This window comes from Parambassis ranga, chromosome 20 (genome assembly GCF_900634625.1).
Source record: "Parambassis ranga chromosome 20, fParRan2.1, whole genome shotgun sequence".
NCBI classification, from domain to species: Eukaryota; Metazoa; Chordata; class Actinopteri; family Ambassidae; genus Parambassis; species Parambassis ranga.
Genome location: NC_041040.1, coordinates 5069271 through 5083707, shown reverse-complemented (window position 1 = coordinate 5083707; position 14437 = coordinate 5069271). Strand labels below are relative to the sequence as shown.

At 46.7% G+C, this 14437-nt stretch overlaps 1 protein-coding gene across 2 annotated transcripts in view; it reads right to left on the bottom strand.

The window, feature by feature from the left end:
- The window catches only part of sugct (succinyl-CoA:glutarate-CoA transferase), a 41648-nt gene that overhangs the window by 14160 nt on the left and 13051 nt on the right, over nucleotides 1-14437 (bottom strand). For both annotated transcript variants that reach the window (XM_028432976.1, XM_028432977.1), the window contains one exon: nucleotides 14291-14393. In XM_028432976.1, coding sequence (XP_028288777.1) covers nucleotides 14291-14393 — 103 coding nt within the window. The remainder of the gene's footprint in view (nucleotides 1-14290; nucleotides 14394-14437) is intronic.

Sequence of the window (14437 nt, the reverse complement as noted above, 5' to 3'; positions counted from 1 at the left end):
TCTCATTAATTCCATTTTGTAAAAACAAATGAACTCTTTACTCCACATTTATCTCACACTTCCTCTGAGTGCTTCTCATCTTTCCCCCTCTGAGGGTGGATGATAGTTTTAAAGGTTAGACCTCCATGACGGCACAACCTGCTGCTTTAACTCTTAGTGCTCTGCGCGGTTTAAACCTAAAATAATGATGATCCAAAAGCAGACGTAACAGCTGTGACGTCAGTGTTCCTCCCTGAATACATGTTTCACTGTTTGGTTTGTACGTGCAGGTCACTTAAAGTTCCTCTCATTGATGCACACAAACCTTCCTCCTCCTCCTCCTCCTCCTCACGTCGTCTCTGTGTTTTCATACTTGCTCTGTGAGGCTCTCCTTTGCAGTGTACCTGGATTTTATCAAGCCCACCTCTCACATTTTCCCAGATGTCCCAGAGCTGTTTTTCACAGAGCCACTGAGGTTTTCTTGCTGATTATTTCCTTACATTATACGCTCCCTTAGCTCCATCACATCCTCCGCCCACTCTGATTACCGTCAACAAAAAGCCTGACTTATTTCTTTTCCACGTGGTCACTCTGAGGTCACAGCGATGTTTCGGACCGCTGACCTCCTCCCTCCTGGTAATCTTGGTGGATCAGAATCAAGACTAAAATCTGCTTAAAGCCAGACATGATCTCAGGACGTCTGACTGAAGGAATCTGTCCATCACAAGGACAACAGTAACGCCTGGCTGAAGATGATGGAGCATTTTGTCTGCTCCTTGGTCATGACGGGTTGATGTCAGGAGATTTCCGAGGATTCACTCAGCCTCTAGAGGACACTAAAGGAACTGAGCTTTGCTGCCTGCCAGGCAACAGATCAGATATGTGATAAGCCCTCAGACAGTTTAAGTGCTGATTTGTGTTGACTGATTCTCTGCAGGAAACATCCGTGAAGATGGTGACAGGCAGCAGCAGACTGGGTGCACTGCTTCCAGTCTGAGGTTGCAGCTCTGTCAGCTGCCCCTGCAGGAACAGCTGCTGGCAGCTCGACACACCCTGGACCCTGCATGATGTTACCTCCTCGGTTCATTCTGCTTTATGTCAAAACACTGTCTCTGAGGAGGAAACTGAGCCGCTGAGGAGGGAACTGGAGGCACACACAAACCCAAGGAGAGTCCTGCAGTCTGATGAGACGCTAAGGCAGACTAAAATGGTTAACTTCTGACTGGTATCAAAGTACGACATTAGTTTAATTGTTTCTGTCAGTAAGCGGGGAAATATTAGGACACCGAGGGGCCTATAAAATAAATGGGGACATCTTCATTCCTGGAAAGCAGCATTAAGCAAATCCATGTCTTCCAGGTGTTTCCAGGATGTGTGGGAGACCCCCTCCTCTGACCTGGTTTCAAACTTAAACAGCTGTCATGATGGATGATTAATGCATCGGAGCAGCAAACGTTCAGAGGGCTGCAAAGCGACAAATCACACGCTTCATCAGCTCGTATTTCACAGCCATGACTGCGCTCTTTCTCTCCGTCTGTCTGGGCTCAGTCAGTTTATACTAAACCTTAGGAACACCAGTTCATGTGTGAGGCGCTGTGGCAGAGCCGGCTGGCCTCTCAGATGGAGCTGCAGCGTGGTGCTCCGATGTCTTTGACTGACGTCTGCCTGCCCATCAGAAACATGTGGAACAACCTGACACCAACACCGATGGTGCTGTTCAAACGTTTCCACCACAGGAAGTAACAGGCAGCTTCAGGATGGAACCTGCCAGAACTTTTCAAAGAAGACCCTTCAGGGTTGATTTGAAAGCAGGAAAAAAACTACCTACAGTGGTGCAGGAAACTGAAGGGCAGGGCGGGAAGGTAAAGACAGCAGGGCTCTTAGGGCAGAGAGGTATTGATCAGAGCTGGGACCAAGTCACTGTTTTGCAAGTCACAAGTAAGTCCCAAGTCTCAAGTCCCAAGTCAAGACAGATAAGTCCCAAGTCAAGTCCCAAGTCAATCTTGGCAAGTCCGAGTCTAAAGTCTTTAACTTTGAATTTCGAGTCATTTCAAGTCCTTTTAACAACAGAGCAATAAAATATTGAATTGACAGCTCATGTATACTTTTAAATTAGCTGTTTATTTCTCACACGTTTGATTAAAACAAGGACAAATGAAGTCACAAGCTGCGTAAAAGCTTAAAATTGAAACATATGTGCTGACATTTAATCTCTATAGCACTATAATAAGGATCACAATATCAATTTTAGTCTTTTTTTCAGGCCCTATTCAACAACGCGTTTGTAAAAGAGCAAAGGTTAGTCAGTCAGTACATGATAAGGCTGTAATATGAAAACTCACTGTAACGTCTGTACAAGAACTAGAAAACTGTAAATTACTTATAGTCATGCATAAAATGCATTCAAAAGCAGTTTGCTCCTCATAGTATCAATACTTCAACAGTGAGTTCATCAAATATTTGGACAGAATGCATGTCGATGCTTTGGCTACTTTAATTTCTGACAGACAGACTGAGTGTTAATAATCAAAGCATGCAGTGTGTCCTCTGCGTGCATCCGTCTGTGTGTCTGAATCATTCGGGCTGTGATGTGGGGCAGCAGTACTCTGTTTCCATTTGGCAGTAACATATGAACTGGATGGCACACACAGCACATCCATGCAGTGTTGTGAAAATAATCTATAACGATAAGCTAATGTTAGCTGAGCATTAGCTCGCCAGCTCTAGTTACCGTTTTAAATATCGAACAAACTTGGAAGTTGTTGTGGCTCGGGGTATCTTCAACCCGCATTGTCTGCATGCTGCATTTTGTTTATTGTTGACAATTTCACACACATTGTTGTCAAATGAAATGTTGTTTGAGGATCCACAACTCTGCCTGCATTCATTTGACTTACTGCTGCACTAACAGCTCTCTCTCTCTTTCTCTCACACGTAGGCACATAGGTGCAAGTGAGAGAGAGGTGCTGCAGCTGCGCTGTGTAGCGAGGCGCTGCGCGACATCAATTGATTAGTCTACACTTTTTAAACATACTTGTCACCTCCAGGTTTTGGGTAAAATATAGAGTCTTTTCAAGTCATAAGGCTCAAGTCCAAGTGAAGTCTCAAGTCACTGACGTTCAAGTCAAAGTCGAGTTGCAAGTCTTTTTACATTTTATCAAGTCAAGTTGCAAGTCATCAAATTAGTGACTCGAGTCCACACCTCTGGTATTGATTAAGGCATATTGTAATCCTAATAAATATGACAATATGATGGACACAGACACTGTTCAAATTCAGGGGCTCCATCCTTTAAAGGAGCAACACAGCTGTCCCGTCTCATAGGCCTCAGATTTGTCCTTCTGTCCCCTGACAACAAGGAAGCATCAGCGGATCCTTCACAGCCCAACACATCCCATATCCCATGTTCTATAAGAAGGTACTTGAGGTACAAGTGTCTTCAGAAATAAACAACTCAGCCGCTCTGTTGATGGACGGCAATTACTATGAAGAGGGAACAGACTGTACAACAGAGGCGCGGTGGCCGCACATCCAAGAGGATGTTTGACAAGAAGAAGGAAGGAAATGATGAACACGAGGACGAGCTGAGATCATTCAGCTTCTATTTTCTCCTGTTCCAAACCGCTATGAAACACTGACGACGTGCTGACAGACAGCCTCAGCATTATACAGCGGTGGAGGTTCATCTGACCGGAGATCAGTCACTAGCAATTTGAAAGACTGATTTATTCTCGTGAGGCAGGGAGCTACAGGAGCCGGCCTGTCCTCTTAAATAAGAAAAGAGTCTGTTTGATGGAGTACTCAGAAGTCACAACAAAGAGAGGACAGATCACTTCACAACAAAGGAAACTACACTTTACATACTGCAGGACAGCCCACAAAGGGAATCTGAAGTCTGAACTGAAAATATGAAAAAGTCAGCCTCAGGTTCAAGGTCCTATCCACCAATCAGGCCCAAGAGGTCATGCTAACATCACTGCACAGCTTGGAAGATGACATGATCCATGACAGGATCTAAGCAGGCTGCCAGCTGGCTGAGGGTCTGATGTGGAAAAGATTCAGAGACAATCTGAGTCTTCTGAGTTGGAAGCTAAGGGGTTTCTGCAGCAGTTTGTAACCATGAATGACCTGAGTCCAAAGAACAGTCCAAAGAACAGAGGAAACAGCAGACCCTCCACACCCATGAGGTCAAGGCCTTCACCTGGATGCAGGATCAGGCTGTTACAGGGACCGACTACGCTGACCTCTGAGACAGCTACACACGGACAAAGTTTCAGACCACACGTCCAACATCATCTAACACCTGTCCACCTTGTTTAAGCCGTACTCCTCATAATAGAGTGGTCACCATGACGACGGTAATCACCCACTTTCTGGACGTCAAAATCTCAAAGATAATCTGTACTCTCAGGGTTGTGCAGCTTTTACCCCGGATTTATACCAGACGCGAAAGCGCAGCACGGCGCTTTACGGACGTAATACAGCCGTCTGTCTCACAACATCAATTTACACCAGGAGCGTTTCAGAAGTGTAGCGCTGCCTCCACACACTCGTGAGATTCACAAAGTCACGTAGTAATCTGCCTGTTTATCTGATGGTTCATGTCCTCTCTATGTGTCAGGCTGGGTTACAGAGCAGTTACTCCCTCAGCACACAGGGCAGCTCCTCACCTTCCACTCTGAGAACAGCTGCTGCTTCTCTCTCTGCCTTTTCCTTTTTGATGTTGTCTTTATAAAAAGCATGTTCTATCATATAAAATGCCGTTTCTCTACTTTTCAAACGGAATCTCTCCTCGTACATGGCTGTGGCTGTGTTTCTCTGCCGGGAGCAATGTTAAATCAGCGAGAGTTCAGTCTGACAGCGTTTTATTTTGAAAATCCACCGGAAACTCTTTTATTCTGGTGACTGACTTCCTGTCTGCTTGATGTAGTTGGTGCAGACGCGTCTTGGGCGTGACACATCTCCAAAACAGAACTGCCGCGTATCACTCGTGGAGCAGTGCGCAGCAACGCTTCTGGGACGCTTCTAAAACGCGCTGCTACGCGGCCGGTGTAAATACTCTCATTGACTATAATGGAAGCATTTCACAGTGCTTGACGCTGCGCTGCTGCTTCGCGTGCTGTATAAATCCGGGGTTACTCCTGCTGCTGCTGCTGCAGTGAGTGAAACACCTGAGGCTCAGTGCATGACTTCATCTCCCTGTTCACATGAATGTGTGCAACCTGACCTCTTTGTGCGTGCCTCCTTCCATTTTTCTCACAGATGTGTTTCTGACGTTCAGGAAGTCTGTTTGTTCACTTCAGCTTCATTTGTGGAAACAAACATTCCACATTTCTGTGACGCTTCTGCTCAACTCGGCTAAATCCACCTGACACTTCTACGCAGACTGAAATGGATAAGGAGCCTGAAGTCTTCTCAGCCTCCTCCGTTTCTGAACATCCTTCGAGGGTCACTGCCTCACAATAAAAGCATCTCTTTCCAAAACACACACAGAGACAGGAGGGTCCTCATAGACAGAAGGAAGAATAAATCCGTCCCTGCGTCCTGCAGATGATGAGAGCTATTAGCCACAGGAGACGGCAGCGGCCTGGATCAGCTCCTCCTCTAATTGAGTTTCAAGAGTCTTCACGGACAGAGAAGAAGACAAATGTGCTCAGGCCATCATTCTTTTAGCAGACACAGAAAGGCAGTAATCACAGGAGGAAACACAACCGCTGGAATTACAGGGATTCAAGAGCTCTCATAAAAACACAGAGACAAATCAGGAGGGACGCCGGCCCAAAAAAACAGCCGTCAGTCATGTCTGAAGCAGTCTCAGATCCTGAGAAGCTCCCCGATGGAGGTGTGAAGAGGAGGAGTAAAGAATACACGTCCGACGGGGTCGACAGGTCCAAGTGCTCTTAGATACGCAGCTCATAATGAAGTTCATCATCTCAAATGAATGGCTGCTTCAGAGTCCTGTTTAACTTTGAATACCAGGAACTGAGATCCCAGGAATCCATGTCAAACCTGCTCCTGTTTCCTGGGAAATAAAGTGAAGTCCAGGAATTTGATTATGTGCTCATCTGTTGTGACGCTCTTAATTAAATTTCATGAATGTTTCCAAGCAACTGCTGCAGATAAAACCCAGACCTGAAATGTTTCATGAGGATTTAACCAACAAACCTCTCAGTTGCAGGTGTCTGACGATGGATGAGTCACCAAAAATGAAACAATAAGGACGGATGTGAGGCTGTGATTATACACAGAGAGCCACTCGGGTCTTTTTAAACCTGAACCCTCAGAACACGCTAAAAACCAGGCGCTCTAAAATATTCACACACTTGTCCACGGATGCGGATCAGAGGGTGACTGGACAGCATGCATCATTAAACTCAGTTCACAGCAAGCAACAGGTCTGAAGTTTTCTGAAGAACAGGGCTGTGAAAGTCTAACAAAACAACGACTTGCATCATTTTCAAATCTCACAGGACTGTCAGAAAAATGTCCGACCGCTGAGGGTGGAGGAGTTTAACATGCTCTGACGAGGGGACACGTCACAAATCTCTGTGTAACAGCAAGTAGATTTGATAAAAATGTGCAGGAGGAAACAAAAGAAAAACACACCCTCACCGGTAAACTATGTGTCCACTTGACCTCCTCCAACACTGAGATGTGGTCACATTTAGCCAGAAAGTCAACCCCGGTCGTTACCTGGCTGTGGAACAGCTGCTGCTCACGCTTTTGTTTTCACTCATGTTACCTTCAGGCTCTAAAGATGGTGGACTTTCTGGTGAGGGGGAACTGTGCGGTGTTGCTGCTTCATACACACTATGAAACCAAGACACTGCAGGGAAAGAAGGTCCATGTCAGACGGACAGGAAAGCAGCTGTTAACATTGCATTAAATCTGAATGAATAAGAAGGTCTGGTTGAGTCTGTTCTACATTACTCTGCTGTGTTTGGGTCACATCTTCTCTCTGTTTTGGGTCATCATCTGTGATTTCTATTCAAAGTGATGGATCTCCCACCAGGAGCTGACTGATAACATCCTCCAGGCCCACAGCATTTACCTACGTGTGTGTTGTCTCATCACTTTTCCTCTTCTTGATTATGCTCGTTGGGTCCATTACAGAAAAATGCTGCCGGCCAGCCAAACTGAGTTATGAGCAGCTGACTCGGCACTGCCTCTGATAACAGAGCGATCCATCGTTTGACATGCGAAGACGATTTATCTGAGAGAGAAATGTGTTTGGAAGCTGAGGAAGAGGTTGGCGGAGTGTCTTCCAAACCACCTAAAACCCCCAGAGAGGCGGACTGGGCTATGCTGACGATCCAAACTGTAGAACCACCAGCGCCTGTTTATCCTGTGGATTCTTCAAGAGCTCCAAAAAGGACTCTGTTTATATTATTCTGATCTTAAACAAGCCATCTGTTATCAATATGAGGAGCAACAAATCACTTCACAAGTACCATGTGCAGAGTCTTAGACACCATCGTCGAGCTTACTGCACCTCTCAGCTCTGTAATTAAAGTGTAGACAGACTCACATCACGTTTTCTGACTGCACAACAACTTAGCCGTGGTCACTGATAAGGCCATCAGGCCCTCAGGTACGGCCTGGCTGGACTTCTTGCCTGGTGATCCTCTAAAAGAAGGAGTCCTAAAGGGCAGAGCGTCCTCACCATGTGCCCGAGCCACCTCAGCTCCACAGAATAAAGGCTCAGAGCACTGAAACCATCCACAAGATGTGTCGGAGGCTGAAGTCCTGCTGCTAGAGGATACTGTCATAAAACACTGACATCGTAATGAAGAGTTTATTAGGAGTCAGTGAATGCACCATTATATCGACCAAGGCCAAAGTTATGAGAACATCCATCATCTGCCGTGAGAGCACGTCTGTATTCAAGTTCATTTTGAACTTGAAGTTGGCCATCGCTCCTCCACATTCATGAATTCAGCCCACCACTCATCCAGACCAGAAATATATTTCCCCGGAGCTGCGTTCAGCTGTCAGCTTGTGGCTTCTCTGGGTTATCAGGGAACAGAACGGGGTTAGGTCTACGTGACCTGGAGGGAACCACAAGTCTGTCGACATGAGTTTATATTCAGCCTGAGGCGAACCTCGCCATCATTCACTGTCTGTGGAGGAAGAATCCAGCCTGTCAAAGTTCCCTCCATCATTTTGTGGTTTAGAGACTGGTCCTTCCTCTCGGATAGATCTCTAGGGTTTCTAGAAACAATCCCACACAATGTGACGAAACCTGACGTGACCTGGTATGGCAGTACAGACAGGAAGTGACATCAGTTCAGTTACCAAGGTACTGTCACATATAAACTGGCTTGATGTAAAACTTTGACTCTGAAGTCTCTAGTAAAGGCTGATTTCCTGGTTTTCTAAGTAAATACAGACAAACATTCGCTGACGCAGCCCACAGGTTGCAGAGGACTGTCTCGCTAACCATTCTGGCAGCATCTGAGTCCACCTAAAGTCCAGATTCATATTCAGAATTGGTGTTAATGTCAGACCCTGTATAGACAGGACTTAACTAACAAACCCCACCATCAGCCTGACATGACCTGACCATGGAGCAGATGTACAGCAGTCTACAGGCTGGATGGTGGCTGTTTCAACAGAAGGTTCATCTGGCCTGTGAGCCTGGTTAGAAGAAGATCTTCTGCACTAAAACTCTCAGTTTCAAAGACTTTCCACCTCATACCTCACATTCACCCAGCCAGGTAATTCACTTGATGGGTGGATCCCAGAGGAAACCTTTATCAGACATGGGGAGCCTTTAATTCACGAATAGCGGGACTTTTTCTTGGTTTGATCCGTCCCTCCATTGATCCCACAGCGTCAGGAATACCGTCACACTGGATAAATCTAAAGAGAATTTGACATGAACGTGCTGCAGATTATCTTGTGTTCCACCTCTGTCTAACGCCTCAGAGAAGAACCTGGACCTCTGCAGATCTGTATCTGAGGCTGGCTTTGCTCTCCAGTCCACAGTGTGAGGTCCCTAACAGCCCAGGAGTGGGAGTGCTTCAGCAGCATCATTTTTATGGCATCTGTGTTTTATTTGACAATTTCCAGACAGTAATAAATGTTATTTGTGGAACTCCTGTCCTAACAAAGATACTTTAAAGGCTGGATTTCAACCATAAAACTGAGGAAAGGAATGAAATAAAAGCTAAAAACATCAGGGGGGCACAGGGTGAACTCCCACATCACCGTGCAGCCAGAGAACTGAGGCCCAAGCAGAAGTGTCAAAACCATGCAGTACTGCCGGCAGTCACTAGGGACTCCAACAGTGAGTTGATCCTCATAGACCTCCAGTCTGGTACTATGAGTGTTTGGGTCTCTGTATCAAGAAAAACTGCACATAATCAGGGGCTCGACTGCCTCTCAGCGCGGCGCCACGGTGCAGAAGTCTTCCTTCAGAGACCACCATGATGGGTCTATGGAAAACAGCGTGTCACCATGGGTACTACAGTAACTGCAGGATGACCTGCCAGGTGAATGACTGCTTTAGTTCCTGTAAGCAAGGCACCAATACTGCCAGAGTTCAGACTCCACAGTTAAAAGCTGGAGGTCACATTCCAGAGCTCGGCCCCCTCAAGCAGATTTCAGACTCTGAAACGGGAAGCTGGCAGTTCGTCGCTCTTCTCTGGCTGGATTAGACGTTACACTGGGTTTAGAACTCCACCGGGCTGAAGTGAGCCGGATACTGTTTAATTTCCTGAGTCATTGTTCAGCCCACCAAGAGGGAGAGCAGGACTCTTAACATCACACAGGTCAAACTCAATTTCCTGTTTGCGTGGATGTATAACACAAAGCGCTGCCACTCACAGCACCAGTCCCCGTGTTACCACCACAGGGAAGCCGTGTAGTCCCTCACTGAGAGCAGCCAGCCAATAACATCAGGGGTCCATCTCCCTCTGAGCAAGGCAGTGCAGGTGCCTGGGTTTAAGGTTCAATTCTCCAGTTCCAGTCTTACAGAAGGTCCAGCTCAGCACACAGGTGGCTGGTTTCAGCCTTCAGAGGCTGTTCAGCTTTCAGCTGGGATAAATCAAGCGCACCTCCAGTAGTCAGGATATTAAAGCCATATTTAGCTGGATATTTTCTGAAGGAGCTGGATGCTGCCCAGGCGACATGAGACACACGGACGGAGCATCTTAAAAACGAGGCTGGTTACCAAGAAGAGAGAGAGAGCAACAAGAGGGCAGAAACAGGAAGCGGTGAGAAGGTACAAACCACTGTAATGACTTCAAGATCTGAACATGTGTGTGAAAACAGAAAGAAGACACAAAACAAGAGAATCCTCCATGGTCTGTCTTAGCCCGGGGGTCTGGAGCCTGTCCCAGCTGTCAGTGGGCGAGAGGCGGGGTACACCCAGGACATCACAGGGTTAACACAGAGAGACGCACCTACAGCCAAGTTAAGAGTCGCTAATGAACTAAACATCCCCTAACTGTACACACACACACCTTGTGCAGTTATTATTATTATGCAGAGGGGGTGTAAGTTCAGTTCAGGTGGAGAGAAGCAGTGTGAGGAGTGTAGGAGGAAGCTGGAGAACCGACAGGTTTGAAGCAGGGATCCTGTTACTGTGAGGTGCTGCTGAAGAAGACAACATGATGAAGGACATACACGAAAAGTGAGTCCAAACATGAGTTAACTCTGAAAAGGAGGAGTCACTGAGTGTGCACTGAGGAGGCAGACGGGCAGGGACCTGAGCTGGATCAGCAGGGCAGCAGTTGAACTGTAAATGGTAGCACAGCTGCCCACAAACCATCTCAGCTGAGCACAATATCACTTTATCCTTTAACCCCTGAGCGTCCACATGAGAATCATCAGAATAAAACTTGAGGAAGCTGCAGTTCTCTGACTTTAAACTAGCAGAAAGAGAAGCGAGAGGAGCCCTGAGGAGGCAGCAAGGAGCCGCTGGCCCTCCTCCAAATCACTTCCAGATTTCAGGGTGGCGACTTCCTACCGTCCTGATTAGCAGCAGCTTCACTGCAGAGCTGCTGTGTGGAGGAACGACTTCACACACACACACACACACACACTCTTAAAGGACTGAAGGGACACCCTGCTGGTTTTTCATGTTTCAGCCTCTCTTTGCTCTGAATCATCCCGGCTGATGTTACATATGCTTCTGAAGATGCATCGAGCCTGAGCCGCTTCTTTTCACTTCACGTTTGTTTTGGTTTTTTTTGTTTCAAGCAGAAAACAGCCGAGGGGTTAACTCTGTGTTCAGGAACATCCAACAACTGGCAGGCAGCTGAAGTTCATTTAGAGATTTGTGGTTGGAAGATGAATTCCAGAACAAAGATCAATATCAGGATGATGAATTTTTAATTATGATTACATTCACATAGTGTAAGTGCAACAACATGGGAGAGTCTCAACATGGCACAAATTAGCTGTGGATAAAAACTGACAGGCTCATCTAAACACGAATTCATCAGGACACAGACTCAAGCGTGGAATATGATGCAGTGAACGGTTCAATTCAATTAACTGGCAGAGAATGTATTGATCCAACGCACAGACAATAAGATGTCATCAATAAACCTGATAAATCATGACTGTCCAACACGGTGAGCTGTGTTATCATCAACATAAGACAAAGGAACTCATTTTAATGTCTATCATCCCGTTCACAACAGACCTGATCATCACACAGCTGACTCCTTCAGTAGTTGGAGTTTACCTTCTCCTGCCGAGCAGCTGCTCATTGACGTGTCTGAGCGACTTTCGTTGTTTTAGGGACTATTTTCAGCAGCGGATTGATCCACATTAGGAGTATTTGTGCCAGCAGGTCTGTGTGAGTCATCAGGCTTTGATTCTCACACAGTATGTGTTAGAAGGATGCATTTGTGTGTGTGTGTGTGTGAGAGAGAGAGAGAGAACAGAAACTTTAAAAATAAAATCCAACAAAGCCAGCGGTGCAGCTCCCTCAGACGTGATCTGCTGCCTGTGAAACATGAGATCTGATGTGGTCTGTTGTGTTTACTGCCTCTGAATGGATGTTAATGAAAGCAAACTGCACAGGCAGCCATTATTTCCCAGCATGCTCAGAGTAAACAGAGAACTGTAGAGAGGAGGAAACTCAATCTGTCGAGCTGAATCAGACTTTCAGCAGCAGCTTGGATTTTGGTTAATTACAGCCAGCATGTGGAAAACATTTACTCCCAGAGAGCAAAAGAAATACACGAGGAGCTGGATGAGGACACGGCCTCGAGCGGCGTGTGCCACCTGGAGCCCACAGCTCAGCCACAAGGATCAAGGTGCTAACACAGCAGCAAGCCAAGCGACCGATCCATCCCTACATCATGAGGCGGCAGAGACAGGCTCATGAGAAGGAACACGCTCAGGTGAAGAAGAGTTAGAAAAACAGAGAGCTGCCGATTGGTGGAGCAGGTTCCTCCAGACGCTGATTTAAACGTCTGACCTGCTGCACTGCTGTTAAGAACGGTGCACTCAGTGAGGAGACTGAGGGGGCATGAAGGCAGCGCTCTGACGTTTAAAGTGGAGGCTGATGGAGCACGGTCAGCGCCCGTGGTACTTTCTGTCAGACATCCTTCAGATTAATGACGGCACTCCATCTGAAGCTTCCTCCAGATGTTCACTGAGGAGGAAGGAGGAAGACACGCCACATGCAGCACAGTGACGAGGCTGAAGTCAGCACAGGAAGAGCGCCCCCTTACAGCATGCTGAAGAAGTACAACAGCAATCACAACGTCTGTTTCAGCTGGGCTTTAAGGTACTCAAAAACAAATCTAGTTCAATAAATCAAAACACATCAAAACACACACAAAGAAAGGTGCTAATCAGCTAGCTGCGAACTAGAACCTCATGTAATACCACTTAACACCACCAAGCAGCATCGAGGCTGCCCTCAGTCCAACCAGAGAGCAGCTGGTGTGGGTATAAACATCGTCCAACAGCACACACCGCCAAAGTGGGTCTATATATCTGTTAGTGCCCCATGCAGTATCATCAGCATGGTGTGTGTGAGTGAGAGAGAGAGAGAAGTAAAAGTACGTCCAAAGTTAGTTGCAAACAGAAAACAAGTTTCAGCAGCAGGCTCATAGAGGCAGATGGGCTGGTCTGACACACACAGACACACACCAACACAGACACACACACACTGACACAGACACACACTCTGAGTCATAGCTTTTATATGACAGTGCCGTGCCAGGTGGTGATGGGAGCTGTTGGCCTCAAAACACACAAACACACATTCATGAAAATTTTGTGAAACAGAGAAACACTAAGAGGAAGAACACTGAGGAGTCAGACGTTCAACACGACACACAACACTGCTGTGCAGCACGCTCTCTACAATCATGATCAATACATCTGATCAGTTCAGCCACAGAGTGAAGAATCAACGTTCATTCATCAAGTGGCTGCAGGTGCACCATTGCCTCCTTCAGGACTGGAGGAGAATTCACTTACATAAACACAATAACATGCACACACCTGGCCTTGTTTAGTCTAACACAACAAGCTGCTGATGAAAACAGATGGGACTGACTGAAGGAAGGCGGAGCCACGAAAGCCACCACTGAAAGGGGCGGGGCAAGTGACCTATTCCCTAATTTGATTGGAAGAAGGCAGAAGAAGTGTCGGACTAACTCGCCCCCTAATCAATGTGTTTGTTTTTATCTGAGAGACAGAAAGACGCTCGCCGACTGATCCACATCATGTCTGTTTCATTTATACACACACACGCCATATGTCGTGTTGCTTTGTTCTTAACACACACACAGAGTCCAGAGGCCTGGAGCAGTGTGTTATTGTAACATGCTGAGTTGTGTAATCTGTGAGAAATGACTAATGTGTTTTTATTCCATATGGACAGACAGTTTGATGAGCACACACACACACACACGGTCTGGGTTTATTTCAGGTGACCACACGGTGTCTTGTTTTTGTCTGGATGTGCAGACACAACCTGCACAGCGGTCAGCTGTGTCGTGATGCCTTCAGGTGACCCCTGAGCTCCAGAATGCACCTGAACGCCTCCTCCTGTCTGACACAGAGGTGAAGCGCTCGCTGCTCATGCTATCATCCCCACTAAGTTTACAGTGATGCTGACACACTCAGAGGGACGAGCCCAACCACAACAGCCACAGCCAGGAACAAAGCTGTGCCATGTTTTCTAGTTCAGAGAATCCACAACAAAGTGAGGCTGCTTCAAAACACGTCAACACACCAGAGGTCTGCACAACCTGCAGCCTGACAGGACGACGGCACGCCCTAAAAATGTCTGCAGCTTCCTTATGAATCTAGTATAAGTGTGTGTGTGTGGACTGACCTGTGGGTCGCTGAACACTTCCTGGATGCTGTTGATTGGTCCAACAGGAACACCGGAGCCCTTGAACCTTCTCAGCCAATCAGCTGTCTTCTCCTGCAGAAACCTGATGTGGAGAAACGGTTCCATTTCAAAGATCATGATCAGAAG